Source organism: Tinamus guttatus, unplaced genomic scaffold (genome assembly GCF_059628265.1).
Source record: "Tinamus guttatus ecotype Peru unplaced genomic scaffold, ASM5962826v1 Tinamus_guttatus_pri_ptg000297l, whole genome shotgun sequence".
NCBI classification, from domain to species: domain Eukaryota; kingdom Metazoa; phylum Chordata; class Aves; order Tinamiformes; family Tinamidae; genus Tinamus; species Tinamus guttatus.
The window spans coordinates 2,542,574-2,563,535 of NW_028288831.1; the positions used below are offsets into that span (position 1 = coordinate 2,542,574).

The following is a 20,962-nucleotide window of genomic DNA, read 5'->3' on the forward strand; positions in this document are numbered from 1 at the left end:
ATACTGCCTGGCTTTTTTATTTTTTGGAATGAATTGGTGAATAATGCTTCATGGTGCATGCTCTCATGAAGCTGTCAGCAAAGCTGCTTTGTCAGTGGAAAAGGGTTTTGAGAAAGGCAGACAAATCCAACATGCTAATTTGCCAAGTAGTTGGCAGGGGCCCTTCTCTGTCAGTAGGGTGAATTAAAGTGTTCCTGGCAAATTAAATCTCATAAGAAAAAGGAGGAGGTATTTTAGTTCAAAAGGTTTGGCAAATCTCTAAAGAGACGTGTCCTGCAGGGACCTGGGAAAATCAGACCCCTTTTAGGTAACTCCAGTAAGGGACCCAGAGGCTGAATATCTCCCAATCGCTTTAGAGATGTTATCCTGTTTGTTATAGTTTCTCACTGTATAGTTTCTCTCAAACTATTGTTGGACTTGTTTGGTTCTGGCAGTGGGAGCAGGGAGATGAAGAGCAAGAAGGTATTTTCTGAGCACGGGTGGTACAGCGCGTAGCAACGGATTTGTAAATCTTTGTAAAACTTCCTGGATACACGTCCAAGCCCCCTGGACTGAAACAGACATTGTATCCAGTTGTCATGGGTACATTTCTGCCACCATGATCATTTCTATTTTTCAGAAGGAAGATGCAACATCAGACACCATGACCTGTGATGTCCTTGATGTTCAACACAAAGGCATTAATCCATGTAACTCTGGTTCATTGGTACAGGTCGTCTGGACACAACACCCTATTGCGGTGGACATGGGAACTACAGCACAGAGATCTGCGGATGCGTCTGTGAGCCTGGCTGGAAAGGCCCCAACTGCTCCGAACCCAACTGCCCACACAACTGCTTCAACAGGGGCCGCTGCGTCCATGGCAAGTGCGTCTGTGACGAAGGCTTCACTGGTGAGGACTGTGCCCAGGCCACGTGCCCGTCGGATTGTAACGACCAAGGCAAGTGCGTCGATGGGGTTTGTGTGTGCTTTGAGGGGTACACGGGCGCAGACTGCAGCGAGGAGCTCTGCCCCGAGGGGTGCAGCGTGCATGGTAAGTGTGTGAGCGGGCGGTGCGTGTGCAACGAGGGCTTCATTGGCGAGGACTGCAGTGAGCCTCTCTGCCCCAACAACTGCAACAACCGCGGGCGCTGTGTGGACAACGAGTGTGTCTGCGACGAGGGCTACACTGGTGAAGACTGCGGTGAGCTCGTCTGTCCCAACGATTGCTTTGACCGTGGGCGCTGCATCAATGGGACCTGCTACTGTGAGGAGGGCTACACCGGGGAGGATTGCGGAGAGCTGACCTGCCCCAACGATTGCAACAACAACGGGCGCTGCGAGAATGGGCTGTGTGTGTGTCATGAAGGCTTCGTGGGGGACGACTGCAGTGAAAAGAGGTGCCCAAAAGACTGCAACAACCGTGGGCGCTGTGTCAACGGGCGCTGTGTGTGCGATGAGGGCTACCTGGGAGAAGATTGCGGAGAGCTCCGGTGCCCCAATGACTGCCACAACCGTGGGCTCTGCGTCAACGGGCAGTGTGTGTGCAACGAGGGATTCATCGGGGAAGACTGCGGAGAGCTCCAGTGCCCCAGTGACTGCCACAACCGTGGGCGTTGCATCAGCGGGCAATGTGTGTGTGACGAGGGATTCACCGGGGAAGACTGTGGTGAGCTGCGGTGCCCCAACGATTGTAACAACCATGGGCGCTGTGTCAACGGGCAGTGTGTGTGTGACGAGGGATACACAGGAGAAGACTGTGGGGAGCTGCGATGCCCTGAAGATTGCCACAACAGAGGCCAGTGTGTAGAAGGGCAGTGTGTGTGTGACAACGGCTTCACTGGGGACGACTGTGGGGAGCTGGCCTGCCCCAACAACTGCAACAACCGTGGGCGCTGCGTCAACGGGCAATGTGTATGTGAGGAAGGGTTCACAGGAGAAGACTGTGGTCAACGGCGCTGCCCCAATGACTGCCATGGCCGGGGCCTCTGCGTTGATGGACGGTGCGTGTGTGAGGAAGGCTTTGTCGGGGATGACTGCCGTGAACGCTCCTGCCCCAACAACTGCAACAGCGTGGGACGCTGTGTCGAGGGACAGTGTATCTGTGAGGATGGTTACATAGGGAACGACTGTTCTGATGGTAGGTTATGTTTGTTTAAACCCACTTCCCTTGGGTAGTTTCTGTGTTCATCCCACAGCATAGGAGGTTCTATGAACATTTCTATGTAGCTGGGCCTTGTTTCTACTTTATCATAGTCCAAATAACTGAATCAGTGTAGTTACAGCACCAAAAGAAAGGTTTTGGCCTTGGCCTTAGCCTCCCTTCCTTGTCAGGGCTATATAGCGTAGACCTTGCTGGTGTACTTTGGTGGCTAGCAAAGTGATAATGGTAGTGTAATCAGGTTGTTATCCCAAACTTGCTCCCACCAGAATGTAACAGGAGCAGTAGCTAGTGCTGGCTGGGGATTTGTCGCTGCTACCTTTCATTTTCTCCTGATACCTCCTTATGCTAAGAAGATTCATCCCCCTCAAAAAAACTTCAACTATGGAGAAGGAGGAGATGAATACAGTCTTCTTACTAGGTTCTTAGCAGTATTAGTCAAAAGAATACAGAGATAATTTATATTGAAAAATAAGGTTCCACAGGAATGAAGTAATGTGAAAAATGAGCTATGGGAAATAAACAGACTGGGTAGCAAACATTTCTGACAGCCAAATTCTAGTTTCCACTCGGATGCTGGACTGGTACAAAATGGATTTGCATTTGAGGTACCATCACTATTCTAGCAACAGAAAATGAAACATATGTCACTGACATTACATACATTAACAGGCTGCAAGGGCTCAGTGGGCCTTTAAGATAGATCTCTCTGAGCCAGAGAGTCAGGATGTGTAAGGGAGGCGAGGCAATCTCTTAAAATACCCTTGTCTTATCTGACTTATGGGTACAAGGCAGCTGTACAATAGGATAGCCAGATGTTTCAAGCATTATAGTGTAAGCTTTCAGGGTTACTGGGGCCTTGGCTATCTCTCAGCTGCTCAGATGGATTTTTCTAAGTAAAGCAAAATTTGCTTATGTATTTTTAAAATGTTTTCTTACTCATACTATTGGCTTGGACAAAGTTTGGAGTAAAATTATGGAATCAGCTGGAGTGGAAATCTAGCTATAAAGTCACATGCTTAGTTTCCCAGGACTGCTAACTCTATAGAATTTGATAGAAAATTTTGGCAGATAGATAATGACAGACATTACACAATAAAGGAGGTAGTTTTCTCTAGGAGATCCCTGAGGAGCAATTGGGAACTGAAGTCTTTGTAGAGTAATCAAGGAGAGTGCATTGAGGGTGGGAACGTTATAAAAGATAATGAATACCCTTGAAAAGAAATTCCCATATTTTATCTCCTCCTCCTGGAAGACTCCCAAGCCACATTTTGTGTTCTGAGTGTGCGAACATGGAGTAATTCACTGGAAGTATTTAGAAAAATAATCACGTTTTATTTCACTTTGGAAAATCCATGCAATTCTGTATATGCAAAGCCCAGGACTTTCAGCTATGAAATCATGTGTTGCTGGCAGTTGACTTAAACAACCGAATCCCTAAGGAGCCTGCTAGAGTAGTCATCTGCATCAGTCCTGTGTGTCAGCCACCAGAGGAGGAGCTAGAACACAATGAGCTGTAGGTTGTGTGTGAGCGTGAGAGCAGAAATTGGCTGCTGGCTTTTGGAAATGTCTGTAGTCTTCATTGCTTTCTTCAGTTGCTTTCTTCAATAGGCTAATTTGTGTGACATGGCTTCTCCATTCCCTATTCGTTAGCTGATTCTTATAAAGTTCTCCTGGCAAAATGTGAAATTGGGCAAGTCATTCCTTTCTGAGCCTTGAAAAGCTCTTAAAGTTTGTTTTGTTTTCCCCTTCCCAGTGTCTCCTCCAACTGAGCTGACTGTGACAAATGTAACAGATAAGACCGTAAATCTGGAGTGGAAGCATGAGAATCTAGTCAATGAGTATCTTGTCACCTACGTCCCTACCAGCAGTGGTGGCCTAGATCTGCAGTTCACTGTGCCAGGAAACCAGACATCTGCCACTATTCATGAACTGGAGCCGGGTGTGGAATACTTCATCCGTGTCTTTGCAGTCCTTAAAAACAAGAAGAGTATTCCAGTCAGTGCCAGGGTAGCAACATGTAAGTTTAATGTTCCCTGTATTCACCCATTTGTCTTTGTAGTGTGTGTTTGTTTGTATCCTTTTCTTGGGGTTTTCTTTCTATTGTACTTTTTATTTTCCCATCATCTTCTCTTCAGAACCAAGATAGTCACCTTCATTTTCTTTTTCTATACTATTCTAATACCAAAGACCACTTCAAACTACAGTTGTCTAGCTCTTCAGTGCAGTGACTTCCAATGAATATTATAGAGTCCTTGTAAAATAAGACTTTCAAATTTTTTTCATAATAAGGTATATTTTTAAACTTTAGTGATGTTTCCAAAAATAATATAAAAATATAGCAGCATGTGATGAAAGCAAGATAGAAACTTTAAGATTCAAAATATTTTAACTAAACACTTATATTTGTGTTTTGCTTCACTGTGTCTTATCACATCTTACTTTTCCTGGGCTATCTGCTTGCTCTTCTTCTTTTTAAATTGTGCACATCATAGTGATATCTAAATATCTCATCCTGAAAAAGATATAAATTGATGGCTGTCATTGCAGTCAATTTTGGATACCCAGGGGAGGATTCATTTAATCTAACTCAACATGTCCATACAAGGCTTCTTTACAGACAGAGGGGAAAAAATAGACATTTCTAGGGCACAATTAATTTTACTCCAAGGTGGCATCCAAAATAGGTCAGAAGAATGTCACTTCAAAGGCAGAGTAATTGGCTGTGAAGAGAATCTGAACATCCCAGATACAGGTCACCACATTGTGGATATTTATAACTGTGGAAAGATTTCCCAATGCCAGTGCCCTCATTTGTCAGAAATCATTGCTCATGCAGTTATGTCCTTGTTTTCTCCCTCACAGACCTGCCTGCTCCAGAAGGTCTGAAATTCAAATCAGTTAGAGAAACATCCGTCCAGGTGGAGTGGGATCCTCTGAACATTTCATTTGATGGATGGGAGCTGATCTTCCGTAATATGGTAAGGAAGCCGTGTTTCTTGCAAAAAGGCCATATACAAATGAAGGATCCTGTGTTTCTTGCATTTATGTTAACCAAATGTTCTATGTTACAGAAAAAAGAGGATAATGGAGATATAACCAGCAGCTTGAAAAGGCCAGAAACATCATATATGCAGCCAGGTTTGGCCCCAGGGCAACAGTACAATGTATCCCTTCATATAGTGAAAAATAATACCAGAGGACCAGGACTGTCAAGGGTGATAACGACAAGTAAGCACAGCCTGATATTTGATGTGGCACAGCCAATGAAATCACTGCTATTTGGTGTAGTCTATGAAATTTTTAAACAGGAAAAAAAGCCAAGATATATACTGTATCTCCTGAGGCAAAAAAAAAGAAGCACTGAAACTGCTAATAAAAAGGTGTTAGGAGAAATGAATTAATTTCCAAATTATTTGACTGAAAAGGAAAGGAAATTTGTTTTTTAATCTAGAAGATAGATAGCAGTATGCACTTGGTTCTTGTTTTAAAGGTATATCAATAGGAATGAGAATTCCAGTGATCCTGGCAGTAATTGCATAAAAAAAAAATTAGGAGAAAGAGGTTTGGTTGCACAGGTGGAGAATCTCTTAGGGTTTCCACTCATCTTTGCTTTGGCAACTCTGGTGTTAATTCTGATGAATTAGCTTCTGATGAATTGGCTCCATTTGGCACTTTTTCATATGTAGCTGTAGGAAGTTAAGGAAGAAAGTAAATGAAGGTAAGCTTCAGCTGGTAGGAACCACTCACTTTTGCTCTAAAAAAAACCCTACATTTTTCTCTCTTTGTAACAGAGCTTGATGCCCCTAGCCAGATTGAGGCAAAAGATGTCACGGATACCACAGCTCTGATCACGTGGTCCAAACCCTTGGCTGAAATCGAAGAGATAGAACTCACCTATGGCCCCAAGGACAGTCCAGGGGACAGGACAACCATTGACCTCTTTGAGGATGAAAACCAATATTCCCTTGGAAACCTGAAGCCACACACAGAGTATGAAGTGATGCTCATCTCTCGGCGAGGGGACATGGAAAGTGATCCCATGAAAGCAGTCTTTGTCACAGGTAAGAGGCTTGAATACTAGCCAGACTTCTGGGAGAGTAATGCTGTTGCCACTAGTGTTCCTTGGCTGTTTGCAGCAGGTGACCTAAGCTACAGCATTGACATAAAACCACCTCTATTAAAGGGAAGTTCCTCTGTTGGGTGCAACAAAAGAGGTGTTTGGAGGAACACCTCTTGTTTGGTGTCTTTTTTTTCTAAATTTAGGGGTTTTTTCCACCTGATGGTCCTGGGAGAGTTTTATAAAGGAGGTGGGCCCTTTAGCATGTTGCCAAAGCTTGGATGCATTAATGGAGCTGAGTAAATGGAACATGGAGAATTGCCTCTCTTTTCACCCCAAAATGTAGTTGTTCCTTCAGAGCAGAATTTAAGACTGCTATAGGAATGAATAGTAAAATCCCATGGGATTTCTATGTAATATTCTCCTTTTATTTGAAATTTAGAGATCTCTCAGCCAAGACTGCAAGGTGTTTACTGAACACAGATCCCAGAGTTGATCAAGTCTTTTTTCTTTGAGAGTTTTTTTTTCTTCTTCTTTGCATTGGAGAAATGAGATATTTATAAAGGAAAAAAAAACAGAATTTCATCCAAATACATTTTTCCATGAGCATTTGATATTTTGTAAGAAAAAAAGTACCGAAGTTAAAAACGCTATTTTTTTCAGGAACTATTTTCACTTAATTTTTCCTCACTTTTATGCCAAAAGAAATTTGCTTGATCTAGTTAAAGACTTGAACACAGAGGTATTATATATTGACAAAACTTAATTTTAGATTTTTGGATCATTCTCACCTTCTAGAAACTATCATCATGAGGGGATGATTCTTGTTTCCTTTTGCAGACTTGGATGCTCCAAAGAACCTGAAGTGGGTGTCACAGACAGACAACAGCATTACTTTGGAGTGGAAGAACAGTCATGCAAACATCGATAACTACAGAATTAAGTTTGCTCCCATCTCTGGTGGAGACCATGCTGAGATCACAGTGCCAAAGGGCAACCAGGCAACAACCAGAGCTACCCTCACAGGTAGGAGGATTGAGAGGTTATTAATATCATAACTCCTGATTACTTCTGTCCTATCCCTAGTGCACAGAGCTATAGTGAAAAAAAAATGTCCCTTTGGTCATCATATCCAAGAGTTTACAAGCAGAGGTTACACATTTTGAATATAAACAGTTAAAAATAGAGGTAATATTTATTTGCACCCCTGCAGTTGGATGACTAGACAGCAGAAGGTGTCTAACCATTTCGCTTTCATGTGTGACTGAGTCCCAGTGGTCGCTTCCCTGAGTTTTTAGGTACTATATCTCTTTGTGGGGATGGTTTTATATCTCTGAGTTCAAGACACTTCTGCATGGGCTAATAATTGTACTTACTGATAAAATTGCAGTAAATTTGTACATGGAAGTTGCCTTACCTGCCTGCTAGGTGAGAAATTTGGAATTTGTCCATTTAACATGGATGTTGGTACCCTTTTCCTGAGTTAAAGTACCTATTCCACAAGCTCTTGCAAGGGGAATCCATCTCTGATGCAGTCTTGGTCAGCCATAATCTTTATTGTTGCGTTCTATGTCCATGGAAAAAGATGCATTCACTTCAGATCAGCTGGAGGGCAAATGAATCCTTGATTCTCCACTTACATGGGAAATAATATATATAATTTCACATACTTTCAGGCTTCCTTGTTTAAATAAATGCCATTCAGCTTCTTCCATAGACAGAGGCTCATACCTCTTCTCCTTATCCCTTAGGCTTGAGGCCTGGAACCGAATATGGCATTGGAGTGACAGCAGTGAGACAGGACAGGGAAAGTGCTCCTGCTACCATTAATGCTGGGACTGGTGAGTAGTTTTGTGCTCTGGAAGAAGCAGCAAGTCAGCCTGAACCACTCCGGTGTTTCTTTCCTCTTTAAGTAATGCTGTAAGAAGTATTTTAGGAGGTTTTTCATTTCATCTTGATGCAAATAGAACATTTTCCCTGAAGGGAAAGAGAAAACATTTCCCAAACCTGCTAGCTGCTGAAGACCTTGTACCTTTTCTGGTACCAACATCTCTTAATGCACTGTGAGATTCACCTCCAGGTGAGCTCTTTTGCATTGTTTACACTTCCAGTGGTTACTCTGGCTGTTCTCTAGTTTTGAGGATTGGGAGCAGGAAGATGACTAAGGCATGAAGTTTAATCTGACAAAGATCTCAGCTTCAGTGTTGCTCAGCTTCAGCTTCAGGGCTGCTTCACTGCCCATCAAATCCAGGAGTTCTCTACCAACATCCCCCTTTTCCAGGTCAATGCTCTGAAGAATTAAATTCTATGTCTCCTCCATGCAATACTTGTTAAAGTGAATGTAATGGGGAAAATTTGGATCCAGTGTGGTTTTTCTGATGAAGGGAACTGCTACTTCTGCTTAGGTCATGCAATAGGGCTTCAGAGGCACAGAAAGCCAGATGAGTCTCTGAGCTGTCCCTAGACACATGGTATAAATACTGCTCAGTCTGCAGGTTGCAGAGCAGGTCAGAGACTCTGCTTAACATCTCAACTTCACCTTTTTAATCTGTAGATCTTGACAAACCCAAGGATTTGGAAGTCAGTGACCCCACTGAAACAACTTTATCCCTTCGCTGGAGAAGACCAGTGGCTAAATTTGATCGTTACCGCCTCATTTATGTTAGCCCTTCGGGAAGGAGGAATGAAGTGGAGGTCCCTGTGGACAGTACCTCTTTTATCCTGCGAGGGTTGGAGGCAGGGACAGAATACAACATCAGTCTGGTGGCGGAGAAAGGCAGACACAAAAGCAAACCCACGTCTGTCAAGGGTTCGACTGGTGAGTAATGGCTTTTGGTAGGTGCCGTGCACTAGGCCTTTGGGAAATGACTGGCTCAAACACAACTTCACCTGATTCTGTAAGTCTGGGGAACAGCTCCAAGACATCAGCTGCCAGGCACCGTGATAGGCTTATTGAGGGGAAACTGTGTATTTCTCTGACTACTGTATTTAACTCCATGTTGTTAGGGATTTCTTGCTGACATTTGAGAAGACTTGTAAATGACACAGCTGTTTGTCCTGCAGGAAATGAAGCTCTCATCCTTTGTTTCAAAAGGGACTGTTTTTTGTGCATTATAACTTATTTTATTTTCTACAGCCAAAAACAAAGAGGAAGAACAAACGGAACATATTCAAAATGGTTTATTCCTGCCTTATGACTTCTCTTTGCAGTATGCTTCCATCCATCAGCTTCAGCAGAGTACAGAGGGCTCTGTTTTTTTCTTTTTCTTTTTTCATTTTTTCATTCAAAAGCAGACAAAAGCTAGCATCACAAATCTGGTCACAGTCATTGTTTCCATTGGATTCCATGACTGTTACGTTTCTGTATTAGCCATCTCTATTTGCACAAACTGTTGTTTACTGAAATGTAATTGCACATAGTTAACATCTTCATATAGAGCATAAGTGAGTCCTGAATCTTCAGGTGCCTTTAGGCTAAATACTGTGAGGCAAAGCTACAGCTGCTGTCACTGAGCACAGCCAGAGAAATCAGAATCAATGGGGTTAGAAATTATGATTTATTGCATTGTATAATATATACTTTCTATAGCCTTTTCCCTCCAAGACCACCTATGAGGTAAACACATGCCAGAAGTTGTGGATTTTACAAATTAATATTTATATACAGCTGATCAAAGCCAGTTTCATACGCTGTAATAGGGTTCATGGCATCAGTGCCTGAGAATGTGTTTTATAGAGTCGGGTAATTTAGTTCAGATGAGAGTTATACAGTATGGTGTAAACCATATGGTAGTGGGAGTGAGCAGGCTTTCATTATTCCAAGGTTATCCTTTCCCCCAGTTTTAAGACTTAAGTAGTCTCCCAAGAAGTACGTGTAAAGGATGAAACAGCATAAGCAGCATGCTGTGGAATTTCACTGTATGGTCTTTCTATGGCCAGCTTCCAAAGTCCCACAAGGTGCCTTCTCTTTTTAAAAATACATTCATCTGGCCAGTGTATTTGTTTTAAGGCTTTGCTCAGAGCAACCAGTAAACAAAAAATTTGCTCTGGAGGTTCCTTAGAGTCAACAGCAGGAGTTGACATAACCTTTCTCAGTGACCTTCCTCCTCTGCAGGAATAGGCATATCCAAACACAGGAGCATCAGGAGGCAGGAGCAGCCCATAAACCCGTGGAGTATAAGACAAGAGGTTGCTTCGGTTTACCTTTTCCTCAGTCCATCTCATTCATGTTATCAGTACTTGGGAGGTCCTCAAGTGCTCAGGCTAAGCCAAACAAACTTGTTGTTTTACCCTCTTGCAGAACTTTAGGGGATCTCAGGTCCAATTCACTGCTGGGGAGAGTCTTAGCATAGCTAGGTCTGCCCTAGCTCTTGGTGAGTGCAGGGAGGAGATAGGTTTGCCACTTTAGTCCTGCCTTGCCAAGTATTCCAGGAGGGCTGAGAGTACTTCGTCTCCCAGCTTCTTTTGCTTCTCCACACTCCCAGTATTTGGTCTTGTGTTCTTCTTAGCGTCCTGATTGTTCAGGCAGGCTTCTCTGCCTGCAGATATCCAGGAGAGTCAGCACTTTTGCTTCTCACATGTTATTGTTTTTATTTGTCTGTATAGTTAATTTTCTCTCACTGAGAATAGTTTCTTCCAGGCCCAGAACTGAAGATGTTCTGTTGGTGCCTTCTCATCTCCTCACATCACCTCCTGTTATCTTCTTCTCTGCATCAACTTTCCACTCGCAAATAGTCAAAAATTTCAGAGCTCATCAATCTCTAGCAAAGAACATGTGCTGATATCTTCCATTCTGCAGGATGGCAGCCTTCTACTGCTTCAGGAGGAAGTGTAGCTCAGATGACAAAGCTTTTTTTGTTCTGGTGTCCATGAATTCAAGGGATGGTAACAACTGTAAAGTGCTCAGTTGCTGAATATTGTTTTGTGTTGCTGAAAAGGAAAGATTGAATATTTCACACTGCTGTTTGCTTGTTTATTTCTTTGTAGCTCCACATAGCCTAACCCTAATGCAGGCAATGACTCCTGACCCAGAGGAGCCTTCTGGCTCTGGGAGTTTTGCTGCTCCGAAGGCCTCAGGGCTGCGGGAGGATGCACTGAGGGACCTTGTGGTCTCCAGAGTAACAGACCACGGCTTTAGTGTCTCATGGTATGCGAACGGAGGAGCCTACAGTAGTTTTGTGGTGGAGTACCAGGAGGTGTCACTGGCAGCTGTGCCGCCTACAGAAATCTTCCTGCCCAGAGAATCCTTAGGTGCTGTGATTGAAGGCCTCCAAGCTAATACTTCCTATAAAATCAAGGTGTATGGATTGGCTGGAGAACAGCGCTCCTCTCCTCTGGAAACTGTGGCTACAACAGGTACCTCTTTTCTGTTATTAACTCAGGTATCATGAACCAGGTACCATTACCTGTTAGAGGTCCCACCCAGGGTCATGTTGCATTTTTGATTTAGGTCAACTTCAGAATGCAAAGAAAACAAATAATTTTGTTGGCTAGTAGGACCTTTCTGGCAACATGTCTGGAGAGTGTTACATGAGATTTACAATCTGTAGGGCGAACACGTAACCCAGCTCTGAAGAGGGCGAGCAGTCAAACTACATCTTTGTTCCTCCTTGCTCTGGTCCTGGAGCACTGCCTGCAAAGCACAATGTGACTCCTCAAGGAGGAGGGATGGTAATACATCAGGCATGAGAAGCCTGTGGAGATAAATGAGTGGACCTTAGGGTAACCAAGTGCCAGCCCAGCATTCTTCTGCTGCAGGACCCAGATTGTGCAGCAACTGCTGATGAATCATGGATATGATGCTGCCTTGCCTCTGTAAATGAGTTGTGCATAAAGAACTGAGCAGAAGCATGGCTTGGAGAAGCAAGCTTTCCACTCCATTGAATGTTGTTAAGATTTATGCTGTTTACCAAAAACTCTTGTCTGTGTTGTGTGTCTGTCTCTCTTCCTCTCCTGGCTTCTGCTGGTCTTAGATAATGCCACTCTTTCTTATACAAGTTCAAAGGAACATTAGGAAGAGTGATTAGGTGAGCCAGCTCAATGGGAAACTACAGAGCTTACCACAGCAAAAATGATTTTACCAGCTTCTTCAGCTAACTCTTCTGCTAAGTGTAGCTGGAATCTCAGGTATTACTTAGAGGACTTTTAGCGATAGGTTCTGTAGTATTTCTGGTTTGGGATATAGGCCAGTATTTTCCTCTATGGAGCTCAGAGTTGCAAAGGCACTATAAGCCCAGTTCAATGAGCTGGTCAAGAGAGGGCGAAACTATTTAGGTGAAGGAATCTGAAAAGAGTGCAAGTATCATGTTAGACTCTATAACCTTATTTCCTGGAGCTGCAGTCATACCCTACAGTTTATTTCAGCTGATGAGACACTCCACAGGGAAACTGGCTGGTAGCCTCTCTTGGAAAATAATGCAAAATCCAAGAGACGGAAGTAAGAAATAATACAGAATGCTCTTTGCTCCATCCCAAGTACCAGGGAGATGTCCTGGCATGACATTAACATTCTTCTCAGTAAAAAATGCCAGTCAAGCATTAAAAAGGAATTTCTCTAAAGGCCAACAACAGAGACATAGTTAGGCCATATTCAGACTGAAAATTTTGCTAAAATAATGATACAAAGAAATATTGCCATTGAAAAAGAGTGTGTGTTTGATGTCAATCCAGTTCCCATCTACATAGCTTTCAGCTCTTTGGCATCTGCTATTTATTTATCTCACTACTGTGAATCATCCTGTCTTGCTCTCGTTCACCCACCCAGAGTTCCTAGAGCTCTGACTTTCTCTTCTTCCCATCTGTCCCCCTAGCTGCTTGCTCAAGTGTTTGGTCTTATCTAACAGTTTATTGATTTCTCTCCAAATTTTCACTTATCAATTCTCTAGCCTATATTCTGCTTGATAAACATTAAACAATGATGCATGCTGCCTATGGTGTCAGGGCATTTTCCATATACCCATATCATTTTCCTTTTTTCTATCCACTGTGTGTTTGTACACAAAACCACATATTCCTCTATTACATATTCACTTAATGCATGTGTATTTACCTCTGTGTGTGTGTGTGTGTGTGATGTGGATAGCTAGAGCACTCTTTTACATCCACAAATTCATTTGTTGAGTTAGTATTAAATTCCAAAGAAGTATTCACAGTTAGATCTAAAAGAGGAAAAAAAAAAAAAAAACACAATCAGAGATGATGTATCTACGTGGAAGTTCACATACTTCATGGCACAGTTTGTACAAGGCAATCCCCCATTAAATCATCCAAGTTGGCACAGTATGTTTAACCCACTAGTAATGGTAAAACACTGGATTAAAAATGCCAGTTAGAGGTTTGGTCCTTCATTTCTGAGTGATGACATTGATCTGTTGCTCTGTTTCCCATTCAGATTAGAGAAATCAAAGTGCTCATACAGTAGCTCCCAAATACCCGGGGTAAATGTCACTAGGGATGTTCAAGTAAAATGAGAAAGGGATGTTTCAGGTAAAATAGGAAATGTTAGTCAAAACTGGCTTCTCCGGATTTTCTCAGGGATCAAGCAGAAGCTTAAGGCTTTTCTTTTTCCCTTGCTCTTTTTGACATTTCTTTGTGGATTTCCAACACAGGGAGTGCATGGCAGTTCCCTGGCAGCAATATCTGGAGCATGGAGTTGTATCTGTGTGACATACCTCAACCCTTTCCTCTCCACTGCTCTGAACACTGTGTTCATGCCTGTCTCTTGCAGAATTACCCCATGGTGAAGCCCAGCTACTAGCAGGCATGTTAAGTAGGCAGCATTCAGGCTAACTAGCTACCAGCTAATTGTTTGATGCTGTAGTTTTTGCCTGTTCTCGGAATAGGAAAGAGCTGTTTGGCTTTGTTTGTGCATTTGAGGCTGATGGAGTCGCGAAGGCTAATGATTAGTTGCTGCATGACTTTCTGCTGTGTTCGTGGGGCCAATGCATTAACTCAGGGAGCCCGAAGTAGTTAGGTAATATTTGTAACAGTGTACTGGCTAAAAAAACAGGGAATTAACCTAGCAACTATATGCTCATTCGCTAGTGTGATGACAATATTGCTGTCTTCAGATTGTGTCATGTGTGGGGTCTGGTTTGAATCACATGCTGAGGTGTAATTCAGGAGGCCCCTTACATATTTCAAGGGTATGGTCGATATATAAATATCGACTATATAAATATATAAATATTTATATATATAAATATATAGCCGATATATAAATATTCTTTCCTTCTTGGAGGTGAACTGAAAAGAATGCTTTTGCACATATATTTATCCTGAGAGTGTATTTTGAAGATAATGTTTCTGCATTTAAACATTTTAAATTGATCTTTGTCCTCTGGCAATATTTTCCTGTTATGTGTGTCAGTTTGGAGACAGATGCTGAATCCTGGGAACAGATTTGTGCTGTTCTGACTGATGAAAGTAGATGGCTTGCTATCTCTTAATTGAATGTCAGTGGGGCATGAAAATAAGGCAATCATTGGGGTGTGAAACAGTGTGGTTATTCCACTAATGAGGGGATAACTCTGCATGGCTAATTGAAGCCTCGGAAAAATTGCCTTGCAGCAGTGATAAAATAGACATTCTCTGTCATCTCCACAGCTCTCAGATTTTCAGCAACCTGAATGTGCTACAGGGCATGTTCATAGTCTTGTTCAGCATGTTAAAGGCTGATCTTTTTCCCTTCCATCCTTTTGTACGTCATTAAAGAAAGACCCCTCAAATTATTGTTGGCTTTTAGTTATGGATCTCTTTCTCTCTCTCTCTCTCTCTCTCTTTTTTTTTTTTCCCCTTTTCTCTTTTTTTTTTTTCTTTTTTTAATGCTGCATGTATCCAGATGGACAACTGCTGCAAGCTTCTTTTCTTGGACAGGAAAAGATTTAGCATGTTTCTTCTGTGGCTGACTTCTCAGTTTGAATTTGGCTATATTTGCAATATTTGGCATGCATTCCACTTCTGATTGCTATCAGTAGCAATAACTGACCTACTGTGGTGAAGTTAAAAAGCATGTTTAAGAGACTTAGGGTTCCAATCCTAGCCGATGTAAATAAGTAAGTTCCTTGGAGCTAGCAGAAGTGTACTGATTTACATCAACTGAGGATGTGCCCATATCTCTGCTGAAAGCCAGTGTCAGTGGCCTGCAAGAATGGTTGTTGCTCTGGATCTGCTGGTTAGTTGGTTCTGTGAGAACCACATGCTTGGTGTTGGTGATGCTGCCTTTGCTTATGACTTGGATTCAGTCTCCAAAATAAGAATTACCTGTATGTTTTATTTGTTCTTAGAGATCTTTAATGCAAAGCACAGGAACTGTTTTATAGCAGATGATAGACATCACTTGGTATCTTTTGGAATTCATGATTAGGAAATTTTAACTTGTGATTTACCTCTGTCTAGCACACCTAGTCACAACACCTGGAGAATCAAACAATGAAACATCATTTAATCCTACTGGTCCTGCACCTACTGAGCTAAGTTATTTAACAAACCCCAGCCCTGATTCTCGTGCTCTGCTTTCGGTGCCCACTGACCTTCCCATCTCAGAAGCCACTGATGCTCTTCATGACCTTAATGTCACACACAAGACTTTCACTAGTTTCACGCTGTCTTGGGCAGCACAAGATGAGGTATTTGATCAGTTCTTTATCACTCTGAAAGAACTGTCCAGTTTAAACAGAACATGGGAAATCTTTTTGCCGGAAAACCGTCGAGAAACAGAAATTACCAATCTCACAGCTGGCACACAGTACCAGATTAACCTCCATGGAAGCATTCAAGGTCAGCTCTCTTGGTCCCTGGAAGCCCTAGCTGCTACAGGTATTTCCTCTGGATTCATTAGCCATATATTGTTTTCCTGCTTTGAAATGCAGAGCTTCGTTTTCATACTACTGTGCCACTGCGGAAATGCTAGGATTTGGGAGTGGTGCCTTTCTCATGATATATTTTTTTTAGTGCATGGAATGCACGGAATAAATCATTGACTGCTGTGGAATGAGGGCCTTGAGTTGTACAGCATGGACAGTGCCCCATGCATCTTTTAAGGAATTGTAGCATCAATTCTCTCTTTTCAAACTGCATGCAAAGAGAGGCAGTGATGCATTTGCTATTTCCAAGGCACATGAAAATAGCAAGATGTACAGATCTCGATTGTAGTTAAAGCACAGTAGAGATTGCAGTGAGGTTTAGCTGGCAGCATTGGCATGGAAGTGGTGATGTCCAAGAAAAAAAAAAAAAGACTGTAACACATTGAGAGTATGCTCTTCTTAAAACTTCCACCAAATATATGATTTTCACAAGAAAACAGGCTTATAGCCACAGAACTCAGTTCAATAATGACCAAAGTACTAATGTTTAAGTTCATGACTGGAGAACCTAGCCTGAGATGAGTGACCATAGCAGTCCATCACTCAAAACTAAATTGTGTGTGTGAGATAAAGTGAGATAAAGTATTTATGTAGAAACATACAGATTATTTCACACTTAGTACATGGTTAAAGCAGTCTTCTCTCTCAATGATTTGTTCTCTCTTTTTTTAGTTAAGAAACATCATTGTGTTGTTTGCTATATATTGTCATTGTTTTGGCATTTATGCTGGATACTTCATGGATGAGGCTTTTTGAGCTCTACAGATGCCAAGTTGGTGCATGTTTTTGTATGAGAAGCTCTTGGTCTCTGCAGAGCATGATGAGGCTGTGTGTACTTTCATTTCAGACATGCATGACATAAATGTAAGGAAAAGGGACTCTGCATCTTGAAGGAGAATGAAATTGAGCACTCTTAAGAGAAAACTAACTTTCTTTTAAAATGTGATGATTCCTGCATTGTACGCATTAAAAGCATATAACCGTGCTTTTACTTGAAAAAAAAATGCTTTTGGAAGATTGGTTTAGTTTTGGTTTAGTTGAATTTTCATTTAAAGGAAATGTCTGTGTTTCTGTTGCCACTGAAAGAGCATTGATTTCTGATACAGACTGTTCCTTTTCTGTCCTGCCTTTTCCTTTGCAGGTAAATGGTGTTATTTTGACAGGAGTTATATGTTGCCTCAAGGAGTGTCTCATTCCTGCTCCTGATGAAACAACACAGCTCTGGATTCATGCATTTTCTTCATTAAACATCACAATGTTATTCTGTAAACAATTTTTTCCTTTCTAACAGGGTGACAAGAGCTGATCAAGACTTCCATGTACCTGAGTGGTAGCAAACTACAGTGTGTAGATGCAGTGCCTGCATATGTGCAGATCACACCAAAGAAAATTGACTGTGATCCATGAGTGCCAGCCCCCACCTATTTATATTGTGCCACACAACAGTCACACAATCTTCCTCCAGGAAGATTTGGGAACGGAATCATTTAGCATAATGGAGACAAATCTATTGAACTGAGATCATGCAGACAGAGAGGAAAATTTTCTTATTTTATCGTCTTGGAGTAGATATTGCTAAAAAGTAATATCTTTCATGTGGACACAGTTAAAAGCATAAACATCTAGGCAAGATGGTACTACAAGCTCACAGTACCTTCCTACTCTTAAAAAAGATACTTTTATAGTATTCACAGTCACTTCATAATGACAAACACTGAGTTGTTAATAGCTGCAGTAAAGTGCTTATAGTAATACTTACTTGTCTCATAGGGAGTTGTAATTAGTGTTGGCAAAACACTTGCAGCTGTAAGACAGTCTATAAACTGTCTTCTATGAGCTATGCTTTAGCATTAATATGATTATTGTTATGCTTCTTTTCTTACTGTTTTGTATTACCAAGTCTCTGAAGAAACTTTATGAGTTTTCTGGGGCAGCCGAGAATGGAAATGTGCAGGGGTGTACATCTCCATGCCACCGATTGCAAATGAAATTCATTAATGTGAAAAGTCGTTAGGTAATACCTCATCTCCAGTGGTCTGTAATCTGAATAACTGATTGACTCTCTGTCCTTATTCAGAGGAGGAACCTGAGCTTGGGAAGTTATCAGTGTCAGAAGTTAATTGGGATGGTCTCCAAATCACCTGGACAGCAACTGACAGGACCTATGAAAACTTTATCATTCAAGTGCAGGAGTCTGGCAAACCAGAAGAACCCAGGACTATCACAGTCCCAGGTGGACTGCGTTTTATGAATGTTACAGGCCTCAAGGCCAACACACCTTATAACATCACACTTCAAGGTGTAATTCAAGGCTACAGGACCAAACCCCTTTCTGTTGAAACCACGACAGGTATCTTTACTAGTCATTCACCCAGCCTTACTCCTCCCTTATTTTGCAGATGGGGATATGAGCCAGACGTATTTCAGCTGCTGGTGAAAGCTTGCTCGCTTGGGCTGTTTTGGATGGGGTGCCCTGAACTCATTAAAGCTTGGCTGAACATCTTTGGCATGGAAATGTCTCATGATCAGACTTTCCAATAAGAGTCTCAGTGCCCTCATGGAGCCATTTGCTTTTAGGAATGCTCTTTTTTTTTCCTCTCGGAATTGTTTGTTTTCTTCCCTTTTATTCACTTCTCTGCTGGCTGACACTACATGGTCAGGAAATCCCAGACTGTCTTGTTAAAATTATGAATACCTCTTCTTTATAGCCCACATAATCAAAGCCAGGAATGTTCTGGGTTTTATCCTTCAGAAGTTATATCTGAATCAATTCAGCACCTTCTGAATAAGTACAGTCTCAGGAGTGTGACATATGTAGCTGACTAAAGGTCAACAACAACCACCTTGCATATGCTCTTCCATGGGAAAGCAGTGGATATCTACCACTCTGAGCTATACAAAGTTGTTAAACAGTCTGATTGCCCTGAAAAGATATAATGCAAGAAGATCCAAATCCTCAGAATTGCATTTGTTTAAAACTGACCTGAAAAAAGAAAGTTAAGCCTTAACTCATCAGAAGGTTGCATGACACTAACCAAGAGTCATGAAAATATTTTTCTGACTGACCTTGTGAAAAACTGCAGTTTAGATAAGTGAGACCTTTCGTGACTCCTTCTGTGAGACGTAGAAAATAAATACACTTATGTCTTTTCCATATGATTCGCTGCCCCTTCCAGGTACTATGATCACTGGTTATGAACAGGATATGAATAGATTGGCAATACAGGGGTTCATCCTTGAGATGATTTCTTGTAGATCTGCCAGCTCCAGGCTTCCTTTTAGCCCTTTGCAACCTACTGCAATTGTGGAGGGGCTGGAGCATGCTTTCCCTGAGTACATGTTTCCCAGCATGGAAGGGGATAAAAGTAGACATGAGAACTAAACAGAGTTTAACAAGTGGACACAATTCAGCTGGTTTGTTGCAATAACACTTTAAGCAGCTTGGCTTAGGCAGAAATGTGTGTAACACAAGGCGCTTGCCTTTGTCTATATCCTTCTGCAGGCTGGCAGTCCTGCACTTTGAGAGTCCTGAATGAGAGCTGGTAGCAGATTGTCCATTGAAAATAGACAAATGCAACTAGACAAAGTAGACTGTGGGGGCACAAAGAGGAAAACCAACTTCATGGGTGTCCTGCCTAAATTCACAATGTGTTCTCTTTTTATTAACTTAACAAAAACAGAAGAAGATGCCCTGCTGAGGTTTTCCTTTCCATTTCTGGATCACACACAGCACCCGCCTTTTAAAAATTTTTTCTTATGAGAACTTCCAATTGTCAGAATTTTCTGAGTCTTCCTGTAGAGTGTCAGGGATGTCTACAGAGCTAAGGCATCTGTCGCTGTTGTGCGTTTTGGCTCCAGCTCCTAAAGCAGATGCCAGTTTCCATAGTCTTGAGATGAAAGGGAAAGCAGAAGAGCTAAAACAAATCACAACCTTTCCCTCTGGATAGAATAATGGCTTCTAGTTTAGCTTCCACTCAAAGCAAAAGTTGACTTTCCAAGCCATTGGATTTGGAAATGTCCTTTGCGTCTGCTGTCACGCTCAGACCTCAAAGATGCATGGCCATTCTGAAAAGCCATAACTTTAGAACTTTTTTTTTCTTTTCCTTCTTTTGTTTCCCCCTTTATACATAATTCTGAAGCATCTTCTTTTGATTTCTTTCCCTTAGTGCCTCTGTGGCTGTAGTGAACTTTTACTCAGACTGTTTTCTCCAAGGGCAGCTTATAGAGAGCTGTCGTCATGAGTAAAGCTCAGCTTTTCTGAGCAGAAGGAAGTACGAGGCCATCGCATTCTGACCAATGTTATTTTCCTCTTCAGGAGAGCACCCAGAAGTTGGTGAGCTAACCGTTTCCGACATTACTCCTGAAAGCTTCAACCTTTCTTGGACAACCACCAGTGGGGACTTCGACGTCTTTACTATTGAAATTATTGATTCTAACAGGTTGCTGGAGCCCATGGAATTCAACATCTCAGGCAACTCAAGAACTGCTCATATCTCAGGGCTTTCTCCCAGCACTGATTTCATTGTCTACCTCTATGGGATCACTCATGATTTCCGCACTCAGGCGATAAGTACTGCAGCTACCACAGGTATATAAACCTACCTCAATGCTAACTCTCCTTTCTTCTAACTCTTCCTTACAGGTTGTACCCCTTTCTCTGCCCTCTGCTACCCCATCGATCTACCCATTGCCAAATCCTCTACCTCATTCCTTGACAACTCCCAAGGAAGACCTGCTGGAGACATTTGGACCTGTGAATGTTAATCTACCATCCCATCCAGCAGTCAGTCAATCACAATATGATGCAACTTCATTCACATAGCAATGCATTTTCTCTTTACTCAAAACATCAGGATAGGAGTAACCTGTCACACAAATGAGAAACATAGTAAATATCCC

At 42.1% G+C, this 20,962-nt stretch overlaps 1 protein-coding gene across 5 annotated transcripts in view; it reads left to right on the forward strand.

Annotated features, from left to right (window-relative positions):
- The window catches only part of TNC (tenascin C), a 69,252-nt gene that overhangs the window by 26,459 nt on the left and 21,831 nt on the right, over nt 1–20,962 (forward strand). For 2 of the 5 annotated variants that reach the window (XM_088527965.1, XM_010223435.2), the window contains exons 3-12: nt 713–2,119; nt 3,897–4,160; nt 5,006–5,121; nt 5,215–5,371; nt 5,935–6,204; nt 7,041–7,226; nt 7,952–8,041; nt 8,755–9,018; nt 18,141–18,413; nt 20,379–20,651. In XM_088527965.1, coding sequence (XP_088384091.1) covers nt 713–2,119; nt 3,897–4,160; nt 5,006–5,121; nt 5,215–5,371; nt 5,935–6,204; nt 7,041–7,226; nt 7,952–8,041; nt 8,755–9,018; nt 18,141–18,413; nt 20,379–20,651 — 3,300 coding nt within the window. The remainder of the gene's footprint in view (nt 1–712; nt 2,120–3,896; nt 4,161–5,005; nt 5,122–5,214; nt 5,372–5,934; nt 6,205–7,040; nt 7,227–7,951; nt 8,042–8,754; nt 9,019–18,140; nt 18,414–20,378; nt 20,652–20,962) is intronic. The other 3 variants (XM_010223437.2, XM_010223438.2, XM_010223439.2) reach the window with 2 other exon arrangements.